Consider the following 18,964-nt stretch of genomic DNA (forward strand, 5'->3'; position numbering starts at 1 on the left):
TTTACAAGTTGTTTGCAAAGTGCTTGGCCTGGGGCCCTAGGGCTGAGACAGACCTGCCCTGCCTTCCAGGAGCTCTCAGTCTAGTTGAAAGGTAGAGAACTCCCTCTCTTGAAAGGAGCAGAGAAAAGTGTCTTCAGACAATCCATCTTTTACTGCTTTAGACATTATTTAAGTCATAAAAGTTTACTGTAGACAAATCAGAAGTTATAGCTGAGCAAAAACAAGATTTGAAAAATCACCCATAGTTACCTGGAGGCAAATGCTGTGAGCATTCTGGTATCTTTCCTGACTTCCTTTTTCAGAAAGAAAAAAAAGATTTTTTTCTTTTGCATGGACTTACCAAATGTATAGATGTTTCTTAGGGAAAATTTTGAAACTTAAACAGAAAAATACAAAAAAGAAAAGAGAAATCACCCAAGATACCCCCAAATTAACATTTTAATCTTCTAGTCATTTTAAAATGATATGTTGTGAATAGTAGGGCAAAGTCTAGGTGTGAAACTGTGGTCATGTCCATCAACAAACCTTGTCAAATGCCTGCCAGAGCTGGGGGGAGGTTACCCCTTGGGGTGGGGCCTGAGGGAAGTGGTGGCTCGGCAGGAGCCCCGGCCTCACCAGCTGGATGGTGAACGCTGTGCCCCGCCCTGCAGGGTTTCAGGCCCAGCCCGAGCTCTTGGAAGTGTTCAGCACGGAGTTCCAGATGCGCCTCCTCTGGGGCAGCCAAGGCGCCAGCAGCAGCCAGGCCCGGCGCTATGAGAAGTTCGACAAGGTTCTCACCGCCCTGTCCCACAAACTGGAGCCTGCTGTCCGCTCCAGCGAGCTGTGACCCCCATGGACCCTTCCCCTCTGCAGCTGCAGGCAGCAACGGACACAGAGGGGCAGAGACCTTTCCCCAGAGCACCCCAGGGACACTGTGATCAGCCCAAGAATGTTCTGGGCTCAATGCCAGGAACTCCCTTGCACCTCCAGGGTCCTGTGCGGACTCTGGGCTCCGTCCCACCTGCTACATGCTCACCAAGTCTCCCTTCAGGAAGAACTGGAAGCCCTGTTCCTCCCTCCAGCTTCTGCTTCTTCCCTTCCTGCTGAGGTGCACTGTGTTCCAGCCACGGGAGACTCCTCACGCCTCCTCGCTCTTCTTCAGGCATCTGCTCTCCACCAACACCAAGGCCTCCATCTGGCTGTAAATAAGTCTGTTCTGTAAATAGATGTACAGAGCCATGCTCTTTCTTTCATATAATAAACTTTTATGACTCTTTCTTCTGGCTCTCAGGGGTTTCGGTTGTGGGGAGGAAGCATCTTTTCTCAGGTGAAAGGTGGAAAAATTCATTCAACAAATACTTATTTAGCCCCTGGGACATTCCAGATTGTACCAGGAGCCAGAGTTACAGCCAATACGGAAACCCAGTCCCTGTCCTGGAGGAGCTCACAGCCAGTGGGAGATGTAAGCAGCCAATTCCAACTAGAGGGAGAAACACTGGCCTGCCCCACTCCTACCCCATCCTCTGCCCCGGGAAGCCACAGCTAAGGTTTCCACAAACACAACCGAGGATCCCAGATGTTTGGGGTGGAAGGGCTTTTGAAATCTAAGATTCCACCTCCCTCTGGAAAACTGAAAACTGGAGAAGGGAGTTTCTCTGACAGCAGCAGAATGAGGAAGGCTGGAACCTGGGTGCCCTGACCTGGAGTTCTTTCCATTTCTCTCTCTTCGGTAGTGGGAACTATTAATTTACTTTCAGGCTTTGAAGCATGGCCCCAGAAGTCATGTGTATGTATGTATGTGGGGAGGGGAGGGTAGGGGATCTTTGAAAAGGGCCATAAAGGCAGTTGTCTTGATTCCGTAGGTGGGAGAGGTAGGCAAGGTGGATCAACACGGTTCCAGATCAGGCTGGAGGCTGGGGAGCCCGTTCCCTGAATTTGAAATGTCTGGGGCCCTTTCCCTTCTGAATCCTTTCACTGAGGCTGAGTAACATAGCGCATTAGATCTTTGGTGGCAGCCAGACCTGGGTTCAGTTCTATTGTTTAGTAGCTGGGTAACCTTGGATATGAGGCTTAACCCCTTGGGTCCCAATTTCCACCTCAATAAAACGGGGACAGTAACAGAATTGATCTGTTAGGATTGCTGTTAAATCATTTAGTACATAGTAGCTGCTAGGTAATGGACCACCATGTTTTATGTATAATGGATTATCAATGATCATTTATTACTTTGAGCCAAAACACTTTATGTGCGTACACCTCATTGGAACATCACCATTCCTCTGTATGACAGGTATTGTTATCGTATCATAAGATATATAAGGCACCTGAAACTAATGGCACACAGTAGGTTCTCACCAAAACCTATTAGTGAGCACTCTTATTAAAGAAAAAACGAGCATAAAAAAGTCGCTTTTTATGGTATAAGGTGCCGTACAAGTTTTTGCTACAATTGTTACGTCACCCTTGAGGTTATAATCTTTTATTATTCTTTCGGAGCTACTATTACGGTCCCCTAGTTACCGTGGCCATGGAAACGCGGCCAGCTGTCCCGGAATGGACGGTTCGCGGGCTCCCCCTGGAGGCCACCTTCCGGTCCTGCTGCGGGATGACGGGGCGGGCCTTTGAAAGGGACAAGAGGAGAGCCGGGAGTTGTAGGCAATGGGAGGTGGCTGCCGCGGAGCGATGCACGCCGGGAACTGTAGTTCTTGGGAGAGGCGGTTGGAAGTCCCAGACCCAGCTCGGGCCTTACCCGGATGGCTGCTGCCACGCGTGGCTGCCGGCCCTGGCGCTCGCTCCTCCTCGGACTGCTCGGGCTGGTCTCGGCAGCGGCCGCCGCCTGGGACCTAACTTCACTGCGCTGCAACTTCGGCACCTTCTGCGAATGTGACTTCCGGCCCGACTTCCAGGGTGAGGAGTCGCGGGAGCCGTGAGCGAAGGGGTCAGCTGACCTAGGAGCCCACAGACTCCGGCCTTGCGCCGGGGCTGGACCTGGAGGGTAGAACTGAGGGGCAGAACCCCTCAGACTTCCATACGGCCAGGGCCAGAAGTGAGATCCGGGGGCGAGGGTTTAAGGATGACTGTTTGGGATCCAGACAGAGCTCTGCCAGGATGGACAAGAGGCCTTTGACAGCCGGGCCTTGGCGGGGAAGTTTAGGCCTCCACAGTGGACTAGCTGTCAAGGAGGAGCCTGCCTTGAGGATGTGCAGGGGGACCTGGGGGAGACCCTGTGGACCGCTCGCACCCACTTAGGGCTGAGCGCAGTTCATAGGGTGGCCTGGTGTGGGCGCTGCCGAGCTGAATCCGGCCTCAGGGCCTGAAGGCGACTTCTGCAGCCGGAGACCTGATCCCACTCTATTTCCGCAGACATCCTGTAAAATCGCCCAGACCGCAGGGCTCCCTAGACCAGGTTCCAGACATCGCTTTCCCCTTGAACCTCTTCCGTGGTGGGGTGTGTCTTCAGCTCTGACACTGTCTTTCTTGTGGCCCTAGGTCTGGAATGTGACCTGGCCCAGCACCTAGCGGGCCAGCACTTGGCCAGAGCGCTGGTGGTAAAGGCACTGAAGACTTTCGTGCAGGACCCGGCCCCCACCAAGCCGCTGGTCCTCTCCCTGCATGGCTGGACAGGCACTGGCAAGTCCTATGTCAGCTCCCTGCTGGCACACTACCTCTTCCGGGGTGGCCTTCGCAGCCCCCATGTGCACCACTTTTCCCCTGTCATCCACTTTCCCCACCCCAGCCACATGGAGCGCTACAAGGTAGGCTGGTTGTATACTGGACCATCATTTGCCTGCATCACCCTAGGGAGTGAGTGCCATACCCTAGGGAGTGAGTCTGAAGCCCAGAGAGGGGGATTCACTTGCTCCAGGCCACACAGCCAGTTGGAGCCTCAGCCCTCAGAACCCATCCTGAACAGAGGTTGAGATTTTGCCATTTTACCTGGCAGAGAGTTCTCGCTTTAATTTCTGGGGTGGGGGGACAGTAATGGTACCCACCTGCCAGGGTTGTTGTGAGGGACATGGGATGATAGAATTGCAGGTATGATTTATTAAGCACGTACCTTTGCCAGGTAGTCCGCATTATCTTCTCTCTGTAGAGCACTTGGCCCCCATTTGAGGCTCAGAGTAAGTACTCAGTAAACATTAGCTCTTACTACTATTATTGTTGTTGCTGATTGCAAGGTATTTCCATGCTGATCTGTTTCAGCTGTCAGCATTGCTGAGAAAGTTCATGGAGCAGGAAGGAGCTTTTCCCCTTTTATAGAAAGCAGTAGGTGCCAGGGAAGGAGCCCTGAACAGGCAGGTGCCAGGCCTGGATTTGAGTCCCTGTTCTCCTGCTGACTTGCTGTTTGAGCTTGGATAAGTGTCTGCCCCGCTCAGGGCCAGTTTTGCCATCAGTCCCATTAAGGGATTGATGCTCTTTGTGAGACCATATCTTCCTGGGAAGGGGATGCGTTCTTGCCTTGGGAAGACGTCTGGGGCTGGGAGAGTGTCTCCAGTCCCCCTCAAACTCCTGCCTCTCTCCTGCAGAAGGATCTTAAGAATTGGGTCCAGGGGAATCTCACTGTTTGCGGCCGCTCCCTCTTCCTCTTTGATGAGATGGACAAGCTGGCCCCAGGCCTGATGGAGGTCCTGCGTCCTTTCCTGGGCTCCTCCTGGGTTGTGTATGGGACCAATTATCGCAAAGCCATCTTCATCTTCATCAGGTGAGGCCCAGCTGTGCAGTTGGCATAGTGCGGAGACACTTGTCAGAGATCTCAGCTATCTAGTCTTTGCCTGTGGTCCCCCTGGGCCCACTCGGGCTTTCCTAGATCCTCTCCCAGTCTCACTGGTGACACTGTCATTCAAGGTGGTTGACTTCCCCTTTGACAATCTCAGTGTCCATTCTGGGCTCAATCTTTCTGATCCTCAGCATTTCTTTGCAGAAGCCCTGCTGGGTCGAGTTTTCCCTCTTTTATGGCCAAGAGGACATAGGCCTAGGGAAAACAGGACTAGGGTTCTAATCCCACCTCTAAGAGTCCTCGCTGTTTCCTCAGGCAAATTACTTCACCTCTCTGAGCTCCTATATCCTCTTCTGAACAGCAATAGGAATGCCCCACCATCCTCCTAGAGGTTGGGTGAGGGAAAGTTAGTTAATAGACCCAAAATTGTTTTGTAAACTGTAAAGTGCGTGGCACCTACCTGTGAATTTCCCGGGGTCATGGTTGTGGACACAAGCTCTGGAGTGGGGGAGGGGTTCTCGTGGAGTGTTGTCAGTAGGTTTGGCTCCTGCTGGCACTGAGCGGTGCCCCTAGCTCAGGTTATGGTACGTGGCATGTGGGAAGCGAGGGCCAAATCCTGCTCCCCACTGAGTCTTGGCCCCGGGTCCACATGGTTTTAGCAACACTGGTGGCGAGCAGATCAACCAGGTGGCACTGGAGGCGTGGCGTAACCACCGGGACCGCGAGGAGATCCGCCTACAGGAGCTAGAACCAGTCATCTCCCGGGCTGTGCTGGACAACCCACAGCGTGAGTTTGGCTCAGGAGCCCCACCCTGGGGAGGTTTCAGCAGGTTGGGGCTTCACACCCAGATCCGCTGATTGGTGCTTCCCAGCCCAGGCTTTGGTGCTCCTGGCTGTCCTCCGACCTCTCCGCGCCCTTCTCCCGGGAGGTGGCTGAGGGGGTTTCGACCAGCAGTGCATCTGCACTGGCACTTCTGTGAAGCACAGCCTCTCTGTCCACTGCCCCTTCCTACAGATGGCTTCTGGCGCTCGGGCATCATGGAAGAGCATCTCCTGGACGCCCTGGTGCCGTTCCTACCGCTGCAGCGGCACCATGTGCGGCACTGCGTGCTCAACGAGCTGGCGCAGCTGGGCCTGGAGCCCCGCGATGAGGTCATCCAGGCCGTGCTGGACAGCACCACCTTCTTCCCGGACGACGAGCAGCTCTTTTCCTCCAACGGCTGCAAGACTGTGGCTTCCCGTATTGCCTTCTTCCTCTGAGTGTCCAGGGGGCATCTACCCTCCTCTACCTGGCCAGGCCGTGCAGGAAAGCCCTGGCGCCTCTGCCAGAGGGATCCTGGTCCCAACCTCCTGGAGAGGGGGACCCAGAACACAAACTGAAGATGAGGAGGAGTGTTGGCTGGGCCATGGGGCAGAGGGCCAGGGCGGGCCCCGGCCTGTGAACTGGTCTTATGGCATCTTGGTCTTTGCTTCCTTCCTCAGGGGAAACCGCTGGTCACCCCAGAACCTCAATGAGCCTTGATCTCGCCCTCCAGCCTGAGCCTTCTGAAAATGTGAATTATAACTCAGGGACTGTGGCTCGTGGCTGCTCCCTCCCTCTTTGGTCTTTTTACCCTTGGCTCCTTGCCCCGGCACCATACCTCAACCCTCCGTCCATACCCTATGTCCCTCCCAGCGTTGTAAAGCCAGATGAGACTCCTCAGTCTCCGTGAATGGAGGGACTCAAGCCGCCACTTGGGCCTGGTTTTTAAAGTTTTTAATTTTGTAAAAGAAGAGAACAGATGCAATAAACTTAGGCATGGGACCAGATGAATGTTGGCTGAGGTTTCTAATTGCTGAGTGCCAGTGTGTGTGAGGCTAGTATATTTCCCATCCCCAGCAAGAAGTGAGGGGCTCAGTGGCCCCTTCAGAGAGCAGTGTAACTGCTGGGGCTGGGGTTCTGGCTCAGCCCTCGGTGGCCTCCGTCTTGCTGGAACCTGGGCTTATGCTCTGGGGAGCCTCAGTGTTGCTGGGGCTCAAACTTGGGTCAGAGAAAGTCTTGGTCTTGCTGGAACTTCGGATCAGTCCCCAGCTCTGGCCCTGCATAGCAGCAGCCTTGCTGGGTCCCCCGCTCTGGCCATGAGCAAGCTTGGCCTTTCTGAGCCTCTGCTTTGGGCCCTGGGTGGCCTTGGTCTTGTTGGGCTTTTGCCTTGGGCCTTGGGTGGCCTCAGTTTTGGTGGGCCTCCAGCTCTGGTCCCGGGCAGCCTTGGTTTTTCTGGGGCTCCGGCCCAGGCTTAGGTCTTCCTTGTTTCCTAAGTCTGACGATTGAGTCTTCAGCAGTGAGGAATCGGAGAATGCCACAGTGGAGGCCGAGCTGCTCCTATATTCCTGGCAGGTAGTGGACGTCTCTGTCTCTGAGGTTGGCCAGGTCCTGTCTGGGAAGGGTGTGCCAAGAGCACCCATCAGGCTGCCTTGCCTGGGCAGCTCCCGGAAAAGGAGGCTTCTAGGCCTTACTCTTGCCTATATCTCGGAGGCCTTGCGTGGCCAACGGGAAGGCATGCCAGACCACGCCAGCCCAGCCCTCCTCAGCAACCCGAACCTCGTAGGTGGGCCAGGGTTATATTTTAGGGGTAGATACTGAGGGTCCCACTTGCCCAGCTGTGGCCTCCACTCTGCTGGCTGCCCCTTGCCCTCTGCATTCCAGACACAACCAACAGCCTGCAGGGCCCTGGGCCCCCTGCTGCACCCCTCCAAACATGACTAACCCCTACTCTTCCTTCACATCCTGGAAACCCTCTCGGACGCCCCAAAGGGGGCTAAATGCGCCCACAGCCCTGCAATGTACGTCTGCACTGTCCTGGTTATCTGTTTACCTGCATGCCTTCTTACCTTCAGGACCAAGAGCTCCCTGGGGCAGGGACTGGGCCATTCATGCCTGTAACCAGTGTGTGGCAGAGGCCCTGCCCTGGGCTGGCTGCCACTCTTCAGCCCTACCCTGGACTGCTCACACCTGCCTTTGGGACACTGTTTGGAGCCGTATTCCTGGGTGTTTCACTTGTGTCCCTTCCATGCTGGTGCCTAGCAGAACTGGGGGTAAAAGGCCCTTGGACATGCACAGGGTTTGTGGGCTTATTTCAGGGGGAGGCCAAGGAGACAGAAAAAAGGGCCTGAAGGGAGTGAGGCTGGAGCAGGCAGCAACTGGGAAGTGCCTTGCAGTGAGAGCGGGCGTCCCAGGCCCTGCGCTGGGCATCACCCCACTGAGAGCTCAGCACGCCTCCTGCAAAGCTGGGGTTATACTCCCACTTTAGAGTCACCCAGCTCTAAGCAGCAGAAGCCACATCCACACCCAGGCCAGGGAGGCTCGGAGCCCTGCCCTTTGCCCACTCTGCTGCTTTGGCTCACTCAAGCCTGGCAGGAACACTGGGGACTTACAGCCCAAGAAGGAGCTGGAAGAGGTCTGGTCGAGGTAGCTGCTGGTCAGGGACCTCACCTTGCTAGGAGCGGGCTCTGGCTTCTCCTAGGACAGGAGACAGGCTGGGCAGTCAGGCTGCAGAAAGCCCTGGGCCCGGGGCTGTAGTTCTGGAAGGCCAGCAGGCCTTGGGACCTGCAGTGGCTGTTCCCCCGACTTAAGAGCTTCTCAAGGATTAGGGCTGCGTGGGGACATGGAGAGGCAAAGACTGGACAGGAGGGGGTGGCCAGCCTAGACAGGCGTGCTGCTGTGAGAAAGGCAGTATTCCAGAGGCTGCATGGGCCTCCTTTTCCCCATCTGCAAAATCGAAATTAGTCAAGTGTGGGACGGGCTTGTGTAAACCATGAAGTACTGTACCCTAGGGAATGGCTAGCGAGGAAGGCAGGAGCTTTCCATGCCTTCCACGCCTTATCCCATTTCATCTGGGAGAGAACTGCTATTACCATTCCATGGGCCACGAAACCCAGGCTCTGAGTGCCTCAGCGGCTTGCCCAGGGCACTCAGCTAAGGAGAGCAGCTGAGCTTGAATCCAGGTCTGCGGACTCCACAGACAGGCTCCTAGTCTCCTCTGGCCCATTCGCACCTGCGGGCAGTGGGGAACTTGGGGAAGGAGGTGGGAACGTGGGGATGGGTATCACAGGAGCCAGCTCCCAGTGACTTCAGGGGATCCTGACATTTTGTACTTTTGTATTCTAATGTGAACTAGAAAAATGTCCAGCTAGCCTTTTCCATTTACAGCCAAGGATGCTGGTATCCCATTTTCTTGAATTGTGGAAAGTTTCCTTTGAATACAAATTTACATGTCGTCCATCAGCAGTAGAGTGGCTAAACAAACTGTAGGACAGTCACAGGATGGAGATAAAAGGAGGAGAGACAAGAGGGCACACCGATCTGTCCCCTGAACAATAGGCACGTTTCTTTGCAGTGTTAGCAATCAGAACAGCCTGGTGGGCTGGGCTGGGCTGAGCAAGGGGCCTAGAAAGGGGGAGCCAGGGGCTTCTGGGGAGCTGGGAGTGTGTTCTCTCAGGGTCTGGGTAATGGTGTCATGGGTGTATTCAGCTTGTGAAAATTTATCAAACAGCTCATTTATGTCCTTTTCTGTATGTTGCATGCAATAAAAAGTTCTCAGAAATGAATTTAAGAATTAAGAAAATTCTAGCACAAGTGGCCAGTGCACACAGCAGCATTTATGAAGGTTAGTGTGGGCAAGGTTTGGGAAGGCCTCTCTGAGGGGCCACATCCTCATGTGTCCCTTACTGGTACCATCCCCATGTCATAGCAAGATGGCCCCAGCCCAAGTCACACAGCTGAGAGCTGGCAGAGCCAGGCCTGGAAGACCCTGGCTCAGGGTACATTCCACCTGGACCTCAAGGGCCCCAGGCCCCAGCATGTGGCCCACTCACCTCCTCCTCAGGGCCCTGGGCCTCCTCTGGGCGTGCTGCCTCTGCCTGCAGGGTCTGGGGAGTGGTGTCCGGCTTCTCTGAGGTCTCAGGCAAAGGCTGTCCCAGCTTCCAGGAATGCTGCAGGGCCTGGGCCTTCTGGCGCTCTAGTTCCCGTTTCCTAAGCTGCCTGGCAAGCCATGGCCCCAGAGCACGGGGTAGGTCTCCCTGACTCATCCCACCGTCCCCAAGACTGGACAGTGGCCCGAGGAGGCAGCGGGGGCCAGAGGAGCCATGAGCCCCAGCCATTAGCCCTCTGGCCCTGCCGCCCTTGCTCGAGGAGCTTACCCCACAATGCCTCTAGGGATGCTCTCGTGCAGGCCAGCGTCCACGACCCGACTCAGCTGCAACCTGGCCAGGCAGGCCATCTGGCTGCTAAGCACCTCCTCCACCGACATGCCCGGGAAGAGGTTGGTTATCAGTGGGAGCAACTGCCAGGAAAGGGGGTGACCAGAGCCAGGTGTGAGCCAGGACAGAGGGCAGGTGGTATGGTCTGCCCTGCCCTTACAGAGTCCCGTCATAGGGCTGAAAAGGGAAGGGTTTACAAATTGTTTTGAAAGGACTGGACGCTTTTGCCCCAGAACTATCAGGAGACCACGAGAGAGGAACTATTCAGAGAGGGAGCACTGATGGTGAGTCTAGCCATGGGTTCTGGAGCCAGAAAGATGAAGGTCTGACCTCTACGCTGTGTGACCTGGGGCAAAGGAACTGGCTTCTCTGAGTCTTACCCCCTTTGTCTGTAAGTTGGGGGGTTATAATAATGTTACCTGTCTCGTAGGGTGCTGAAGATGGTTAGACAGAGTGATGTAAGCTGAAGTGGTTAGGACAGTACCTGGCTCATAGTAAATGCTCCAGCATGAGCAGCTCTTATTATTTGCTAGGAAACCAAATTTCTTTTAGGGACAGGGAGTATCTTGAGGTGGCCAGGTGTACTGACTCTGGAGCCTGCCTTCCTGGCCCAGTAGGAACCCACCTTCGGTTGCTTAGGGTTGAGGAGCAGGGCAGTGGCGATGTCCTGACGGGCCCCAAAAATGTTCTGCATGAGCTGCCGGCACCTGGCACGGTGCACGTAGTACTGGGCACTCTGGGGATTGTGCTGGATGGCCGTTGAGAAGTGGCTTTCTGCATTCTGGAACTGCCTACAAGACACAGCAGGCCACAGGCTGTTGCTATGAGCTAGGCCACCTGGGGGGAGGGGCCATGGCAGCTTCAGGCCCACAGGGGGAGTTTGGGGAAAACCAGGATGATCTCTGCTCCCCGCCATCATGCCCCTCTGCTCTCCTTCTCCCAGCTATGCTCTTAATGGCCCCAACACTCAAATGCTAATATAAAAGCCCAACATAAGTGGACATTTTTATGATCTTGGATTAGAGAAGGCCTTTCTGAGACTGTCGTACATCCAGCAGCTAAAAATGAAAAAAATAATTTGACTGTGAATAAATCCTGTAATCAGTGGCAAAAATACCACAAAGGAAAGCAATAAATAGGAGAGAGATATTTTGCTACATAAGACAGATGATAAGTCAATTCTCCTAGCCTACAAAGAACTCTTAAAACCAAAAAAAATTTTTTTTTTTAAATGAGCAACTTAATAGCAAAATGGGCAAAAGATTTGGGCAGGCCATAATGGCCAACAAACACACAAGAGGTGCTGTACTGCACTACCGTGTTTCCCCAAAAATAAGACCTCGCCAGACCATCATCTCTAATGCGTCTTTTGGAGCAAAAATTCATATAAGACCCAGTTTTATGTTAATATAAGACCCGGCATAATATAATGTAATATAATATAATATAATAAATACCGGTTCTTATATAAGACAGGGTCTTAAATAATATAAGACCGGGTCTTATATTAATTTTTGCTCCAAAAGACACATTAGAGCTGATGGTCTGGCTAGGTCTTATTTTCAGGGAAACACGGTAGCAATTTAAACATGCAAAGTCAACTGTGAGAGAGCATTGTTTTCCTACTAGATGAACAGAGTTGAAAAATAGTCTTCATAACCTCCACTAGGGAGGCTTGGGAAACCAAGACCTTTTTCCTGGGAGAAGTTTATAATTGGTTCACTGTTTTTGGAGAGCATTTGGATATTACCTTTTAAAATGTTAACTATTCACACTCTTTAAACCAACAATTTAACTTCCAGCAATCTAACCATAGTTACTAGTAGTATGAGTGCATGAAAACGTATGTCCTGGGTGCTCATAACTGCATTATTTATAATAAAAACTGAAAATAGTCCAAATATTCAGCATAGAGGACTGTCTAAAGAAATTTACTGTGGTACCTGCATAGAATGGAATACCATGCAAACAGTAAATAGAGAATGAGGCAGTCCATATGTAATGCCACGGGAAGTGAAAAAGCAAGTCAAAACACAGTGATCTCACTTTTATAAAATGATAATAATTGTTAATATATGCGTAGGAAACAACCTTTACCAAACTTACGGGGCGGGGGAGGCGTTGGGAGGTAGATATTAGAAGGAACTTTCATATTGAGTTATAAATTACTGAACACTTAAGTTTTTTAAAAATAAAAAGCACAATTACCACAATATTCAGGAAAAATGTAAAGCCATTTTAGCGAAAACTTAGAAAATAAAATCTGTATTTAGGAAACATAACTGCTCAGGCATCTTGACCCAGGGTTCCCAGCAGACGGCTTCCGGCCAGGTCGGGCCCCGCCCCCGGCCCCGCCCCGCCCCGCCCCGCCCCGCCCCCGCCCCCGCCCCGCCCCGCCCAGGCCCCGCCCCCGCCCCGCCCCGCCCCGGCCCCGCCCCTCTCCCCGTCCGCGCACCTGCTCTTCTGCTCGCAAAACCCCATCTTCTCCTGCAGCAGGCCCATGCGCAGGTTGGCGCCCTCGTCCTGCGGGCTCAGCTCCAGAGCCTGCCGGTAGTCCGCCTCAGCAAAGGTCAGGTTGCCCAGCTGGAAGAAGCAATCTGGGGCCCAGGGACGGAGATGGGGGCTGAGAGGTGGAGGCCCAGTCTGCTCCACCCCCCGAGCTTCTGCGCACCTTTTGCCTCCCAGCTGATTTCTGAGCATTCCTTAGATTGTAGGCAGTTTGTCGAAGGCAATGCTTCCCCGTGTGTCGGTGGGACAGAGACTCTTAAATGTTTCCTCCTTCCCTTCTTCCTTCCTCCCTCCTTCAGGGGCCGCAAGCGCGCAGCTCAGGCCTTAGGGAGGCGCGGGGCTGCGGCCCCACTCACCGCCGCGGTTGATGTACAGGCCTTTCTCCCGCTGCTCGTCCCTGAGCGCCTTGTTGAGCAGCAGCACGCTCTCCTGGTAGGCGCCCTGCAGGTAGCAGTGCACGGCGAAGTCGTTGTAGGTCAGCAGCAGCTGGCGCTGCGCCTGCTGTACCAGCTCCTCCTGCTGCTCGGGCAGCATGTCCAGCGCTTTCAGGATGTCCTCCACGGCGGCATCAAACTCCCGGAGCCGTCGGTACATGGTGCCCCTATGGGGGAGGGACACGAGGGCCAAAGCACTGCCCCTGACCACTGACGGGGTGGCTGGGCGAGCCGCCGCCGGCGCTGAGCCTTCCGACCCGTGGGGCTGGTGGTGGGGCCCCCACATCACACACTGGGTAAGGCCGGTGGGGCCTGGATTGCTACCTCGGATAACCTGCTAGTCACTGGTAATTCTTTTCTCAAAACCAGCTTCCCTTCTTTTTGGGAGCCAGGTGCATGCCAGCCTCTATGCTAAGGCCTTTTTGTACCAGGACAGACGGTTCACTCCCACTGTTTATATGGGAAAACCCAGGCCCAAGGAAATTAAATGGCCCTGAATCACGCTGTCAGTCCTTGGCAGGGCCAGATTCACCCCCAAGCCTTGTCCACTGAGCTGGGCTGATACTCCCACCATGAACTGCCCAGCAGGCCTGGGGCTCCAGGATTCCTTCACGGGCAGTAGCAAAGACCACCTCCCATGATGCCTCGACCCCAGTGGAGAATAGGAACAGATTATTAGAGGCTAGATGGGGAAACTGAGGCCTAAGGAGGTTCAAGGGCTCTCCTGAGACCACACAGGGGACCCAAGACTGGCACCGCTGCACCCAGTACCGGAAGAGGAAGAAGCTGGGGTCCAGAGGGTTGTTTTCGATGGCACAGTTGATACACTGCAGTGCATGCTGCAGCTTGCCCTGCACGGCTAGGATCCTGGCATCTTGGCATGATTTCTGGGCCTGGTCCACCATCATCTTGAGCAGCACCTTCGCCTGTGGGTGCCTGGGATCCAATAGCAAGGCGCTGTGCAGGTCTTGATAGCAGAGTTTGGGCTGCAGGGGGCCAGGGGTGACATCAGGGGTGCAGGCCAAGCTGAGCCCTACTCTGTCCAGTGGGGGGCGGCAGACCTTCAGGCCTGTAGGGGCCTTTCTGGGGGCAGGCTGGCACCATGCCACCCATCCTTTGTGCCATTTTGCTGTTCCGCCCTTCCTGCCTCTTGAAGGAGGCAGGGAACATTGTGGGAAATCCCATCCCAGGCTCCATCCCTTCTGGGCCTTTTCCAGGTGTGACCTCAGGTGAGCCAGGTCAGCCTTGGTGGTTTCTGCCATGGAATGGGGTCACAGATACTGCCTCCTTGGAGGACTTCTGTGATGGTCACGCGAGGTGTGGGGGAGGGTGTGGCCTCCCGACTGTGACTGTTGTGTCTTCCCTAACCTTCTCAGCACACCCTCCCCCACTCCCTTGACCTTTAAGCCCAAGATAACTCTGACCAAGAACAGATTCAGGCCTGGGCATGAGAGGAAAACATCCCCAGGCAAATACCTTCCACTGGGTGAGCAGGTTTGTTAGTCAGTCAGCAAACAGTTTTAGCATGCACCCTGTGTCCCATAGGATAATTGGCTGGAAGGGAGCAGAGCAAACTGTGGACACCAGGTGTGAGTGGAAGTCGGGAGGGGGAAGACCGCAGTGGCTAGGGGCAGGGCTTTGGAGTAGGTGGACCTGGGTTCAAGGGTAGCACCACTGAGAACTGGCTGTGTGTCCTTGAGCAAGTAACCCAGACCCTCTGGGCCTATATCCTTATCTGTGAAAAGAAGACTACAGGTTGTATCCACTCTAAGGGTTATTGTGAGCTTTTAAGGTAAATGTGAAAAAGTGCTTACTTAGCATGTGCATTGCAGTGGCTGAAGTGGCAGGAACACAGCTAAAACCCCGACAGTCAACAATAATTATCAGTAATGACTAGTCCCATACCTTTGAAGGAGGCTCTCCCACTGACTCACTGTTGGACACAGAAGCCCAACCCTCAGCATAGGGAGGTTCATGTGTCTATTCACCCCTAGGATGCTCCACCCGGTGAGCTGAGGGGAACCCCCACCCAATCTCACCCACACCCTGTTCCTTCCCCCCGAGTGTCCCAGTTCCCAGGCACCAGGCCAAGTCGGAACGTGAATCTGTGATCCCTTCCAAGGACTGTGGCGCGCCCCCCTGGTTCATCCTCCCCCCGGCTCCCTCCTCTTCGGCTGGATGGCACCTAGCCTCCTCTCCAGGCTCCCCGCCTCCAGACTTGCACCCTCTAGCCCACACTCCCCCTGGAAGCCAGAAGGATCTTTCTGAAGCCCACTGCCCTGGAGAGCACCCTTTTGAGGCTCCTGATGTCCCCAGGAAAAAGTCAGGGTCGTCTTGGGTTCAAAGCCCTGTCCAATGCCCTCCCATGCCTGCAGTCCCCTCCTCCTTTGTGACCTCAAGTCTCTCTGCCCCTAAGCTAGTCCCCGACTATCTGTCCCCATGCTCAGCCCAGAGGGTGTACCAGCTGGGGTGTTCTCAGTAAATGTCCTCTGAGGCAAATAAGGACACAAAGGAAGGCAGCAGGAGGGGCCACCTTATCTAATGGATCTCAGGTGGTGCTACATATACTCAGGAAATAATTCTTCACGTTATTATCTGCTTAGGGATGTCTCCCCTGGGCTGTGAGTTCTGTGAGGGTAGCCATGGCATAGGTCTTTCATCTTGTGGTTTCCAGCAGCCAGCGCAGGCCTGGCACAGAGCCAGGGCTGAGTGACAATGGAGCAAATACCTGACTGGGCCACTGAGTGGTCAGGCCTCTGTCCATAGAGGACAATGCCCCCACCACACTGTGACGATGTGGCTTCTGAGCTGGCTGATGGTCTAGTTGCCTCCTGTAATCTTGGGGCATGCTGGGGGCAACCAGGCTTGGGGGGAGGGCTACCCGCTGCCTCATCCTCCCTGTTCTACCTTCTGGAAGAAGTTATAGAGCCTGGCCCGGAGGATGTAGATATCAGCGTTGGTCGTGCCATGCTTCACCTCCTTGGAGACGAGTGAGAGGCAGTCATGATACCGTTGGAGGGCCAGGAGACAGGCCATGCTGAGGGCAGAGGGCAAAGGTGCTCTGTCGGCCAGGTGACAGGGCCAGGAAGGGGCTGCTAGAAAACAAGGCCGGCAAGGATGCAGATGGGGCACTCACCATCGGTAACGGAATTGGGGTTTCTCGGGCTGGAGCTCAGAGGCTTGCGAGAAGATACTCAGGGCGTCCAGAAAGGCACATTGCTCAAACAGGCACTGGCCCTGGGGACACAAGGGGCAGTCACTTCTGCTTGCATCCCTGGCCTGGCAGCACTCATGAGAGGGGGTGGGCGACATTGGGGTGGCAGTGGAGAGAGACAAGAGACAGCGACAGAGACCTTTAAATCTGGAGAAACTTTAAGACACAGAGATGGGGAGAAATACAGAGCTGGGGAGAGCGAGCATGAGAAAGTGAGAAACATACAGTTAAGAATCAGACAACAATACAGAGACACAGGAACAAAGAGAAACAGAAAATCTGGCAGGTAGACAAGAACAGCAGAGCTAATAGTAACAGGCTCCAGCCTGGATCAGGGCTCCAGGTGCCAGGCCCTGTGTTAAGGACCTGAAGTTGTTAGTTCACTGGTGATAACTAGCATCCCCCTTTTAGGTGAAAGAACTGAGGCTGAGAGAAGTGAAGTAACTTCCCCAAGGTCACACAGGAAGTGCCAGTATGGGACTCAGGACCCCAACAGATTAAGCATATGGTTTGGGTGCCCTGAAATGTTTCTTTTCAAGAATTGAATAATTATTGACATTAAAGATATTAAAGTTGTCAAAATGGAAAAAAATGAGGACTTTGTTGGTATTTTATGGTTTAATAGTTTTTATTTTGAATTGCAAATGGGGGATACTATTACCTTTTTAGTGCTTAGAGCCTCTAGATTCTAGGTCTGTGCTGTCCGGGGCAACAGCCACCAGCTTCATGTGGCTATACAAATTTAAATTCATTAAAATGAAATGCAATTTAAAAATTAGTTCCTTAGTCATACTTGCCACATTTCAAGGGCTCACAATACCATGTGGCTAATGGCAACCAGATCAGACAGTGTCAAGTAGATTGTCATTATTGCAGAAAGTTCTATTGGACAATGTTGCAAACTTGTACCCAGCCCTGGTGCTAAAAACCAACTCCAGAGGTGGGAGAGGTCATGAGACAGGCAGCAGGTGGGGTGACAGACACAGGAACAAGGAGGTCCCCAGGGAGTCAGAACTAGTCTTGGGAGCAAGTAAAGCCCCCATAGCTGGAGGGAGAGCCAGAAGGCCTGGGTGTGAGGTGGGTGCCTCGCGTGGGCCTAGGGCAGCTCCAGGCACCTGCAGGTAAAGCACCAATGTGAGCCGTTCCAGGTAGCTGGTGTTCTCTGGCTGGAAGAAGTAGGCCCTTCGCAGGTTCTGGGTGGCTGAGGAGAAGTCGCAGAGCTGGATGTAGGCTTCGGCTCTTCGGGCATAGATGTCTTCCTGAGGGAGAGGGGACCCAGGCTGCTGTCCACTCCCCACAGTTCACCCTGAGGTTTGACTCTCAGTTACCATCAGGGAACTGAGTGGTCCTGAGAGAAGAGTCCTGGCAGGTGTGACAGTGAAGGGAAGTGTGTGCCAGAGACTGCCCATGCCCGTCCAAACCCTTCCCCTCACCAGCTGGGAGTCCAGGTGGAGGGCACGGGAGAAGAACAGCACGGCCGACTCCCAGTCTTCTTTCTCCAAGCACTGGTGGCCTCGGTGGTAGCTGTGGGGGCAAGGGGCACAGGCAGAGGGGCTGACCCTGACTTTGACCTGCCCAGGGCATATGGCTGGGGCACTTGGATAGAAAAACAGGAGGGGTAGACAGAGATCCAGGGAGAGGAGGCTGGCATTCTTGGAGCTCATCCAGGCCAGCAGCCTTTTATCCACTGAGATGGAAGAGACCTATTACACGGTTGAGTTCACTGAAGCCCAGGGAGGTAGAGTAACTGGCCCAAGGCTGCACAGCATGTTGATGGCTGTGCAAGGGAGGAACCTAAAACCCTGGGGCAAGGTAGTCACTCACTACTCCCTGACTTTGAGGGGCACTGTTAACCCAGTGGTCGTTGGTCTTATATCACCAAAGCTCTGGAACACCTGGCTGGTCCCAAAGATGCGCTGAACGGTCTCTTTTGGGACTGGAAACACCCATGGCTTTGGAATGTGCTGTGAGGGATCCTGGTCAAGCCCCAGACCATCCTAGAACCAAGGGACAGCAAGCTGGAGCAGACCTCAGAGATGACCCCCACTCCACTTACACACTCTCTTCAGGTATTTTACAGGAGGAGTGGAAATGAGGCCTGGTAGGAGGCACAATCTAGGGTCTGATGGCATTCCCAGCCCCATTCCCGTTAGGGATGTGACCACTTCTCTCTGTCTCCAGTTCTGCGTTTCTTCCTCTCATATGGTCAAGGTCAGGGGTCAAGTTTCTCATGCTCACACTGCCCTCTGCTCTTCTCCTGGTCCTTCTCAGCTCCAACCTCCAGCTCCTGACACCCAAAACTCTAATGTCTCCAACTCAGGTTCTCCCCCAAGCTGCAGGCCAGGCCCTAGCACATCCTGTGGGACCCTCACGCCCAGCAGGCCAAACTGAGCACCTCACCTGACTTCTGCCCCAGCTTTCCCACCTCGGCGAGCCCACCTTCTCTGCCAGCCAGAGACCTGTGCCCCATCAGTCCTCAAGTCCTCTGTCTCACTTCCTAAAGGTCTCTTAGATCCCTCCTCTTCTCTCACCCTCTTGTCTGGCCCAATGCTGTCTCTGTCAGAACACCGACTCCGGCCATCCCTCTGACCTCCCCACCGGCCACACATCCCAAGCCCTCTGTTCTCCGTACAGCGGCCTGGGACTTTTCTGAATTGTACAACTGATCCTGTCTCTGAGGTACTTAAAACCTTTCCTGCAAACTCAGCCTGAGTCTCTTCTCCCCCGGCGCTCTGCCTATGCTTTCGCCTTCTCCCGCACCTCTCTGGAGTCTGTCATGAGGCCCCTTCCAGGAGGACCTCCAGACCTGAGTTGGCTGCCTCACAGCCCTAAACCTTGACGTTGCTAGGCACCATCTCCACGACGTCTACAGGCTCC

The 18,964-nt window shown here is 54.1% G+C and overlaps 3 protein-coding genes and 1 long non-coding RNA gene across 10 annotated transcripts in view; 2 read left to right on the top strand and 2 right to left on the bottom strand.

Annotated features, from left to right (window-relative positions):
- The window catches only part of SH2D3C (SH2 domain containing 3C), a 33,965-nt gene extending 32,709 nt beyond the window's left edge, over positions 1-1,256 (top strand). For all 6 annotated transcript variants that reach the window (XM_019728642.3, XM_019728641.3, XM_019728643.3 and 3 more), the window contains one exon: positions 651-1,256. In XM_019728642.3, coding sequence (XP_019584201.2) covers positions 651-826 — 176 coding nt within the window. In that variant the 3' untranslated portion in view covers positions 827-1,256. The remainder of the gene's footprint in view (positions 1-650) is intronic.
- LOC141571191 (uncharacterized) lies at positions 1,048-2,867 on the bottom strand. Its single transcript, XR_012495957.2, has 3 exons — positions 2,729-2,867; positions 2,500-2,598; positions 1,048-1,178 (listed from the first exon to the last, which is right to left on the bottom strand). It is a non-coding gene; the product is annotated as an uncharacterized LOC141571191 (long non-coding RNA).
- On the top strand, positions 2,671-6,505 carry TOR2A (torsin family 2 member A). Of its 2 annotated transcripts, none has more exons than XM_019728635.3 (5): positions 2,671-2,886; positions 3,469-3,734; positions 4,506-4,681; positions 5,356-5,483; positions 5,712-6,505. In XM_019728635.3, the coding sequence occupies exons 1-5, from the start codon at positions 2,733-2,735 to the stop codon at positions 5,954-5,956; spliced, it is 969 nt and encodes a 322-aa protein (XP_019584194.3). In that variant the 5' UTR covers positions 2,671-2,732; the 3' UTR covers positions 5,957-6,505. The 2 variants fall into 2 exon arrangements, with proteins under 2 accessions (XP_019584194.3, XP_019584196.3); XM_019728637.3 differs by lacking the exon at positions 2,671-2,886 and adding an exon at positions 2,917-3,385.
- TTC16 (tetratricopeptide repeat domain 16) lies at positions 6,437-18,955 on the bottom strand. Its single transcript, XM_074331060.2, has 14 exons — positions 18,848-18,955; positions 17,912-18,084; positions 17,521-17,611; positions 17,203-17,346; positions 16,010-16,110; positions 15,781-15,910; positions 13,645-13,859; positions 12,796-13,040; positions 12,387-12,528; positions 10,557-10,722; positions 9,872-10,014; positions 9,548-9,713; positions 8,108-8,192; positions 6,437-7,110 (listed from the first exon to the last, which is right to left on the bottom strand). The coding sequence occupies exons 1-14, from the start codon at positions 18,863-18,865 to the stop codon at positions 6,641-6,643; spliced, it is 2,289 nt and encodes a 762-aa protein (XP_074187161.2). The 5' UTR covers positions 18,866-18,955; the 3' UTR covers positions 6,437-6,640.
- Between the last annotated feature and the right edge of the window lie 9 nt (positions 18,956-18,964).

The sequence above is a fragment of the Rhinolophus sinicus genome, chromosome 16, assembly GCF_057876585.1.
Source record: "Rhinolophus sinicus isolate RSI-liver-muscle chromosome 16, RSI-T2T, whole genome shotgun sequence".
Taxonomy (NCBI): Eukaryota; Metazoa; Chordata; class Mammalia; order Chiroptera; family Rhinolophidae; genus Rhinolophus; species Rhinolophus sinicus.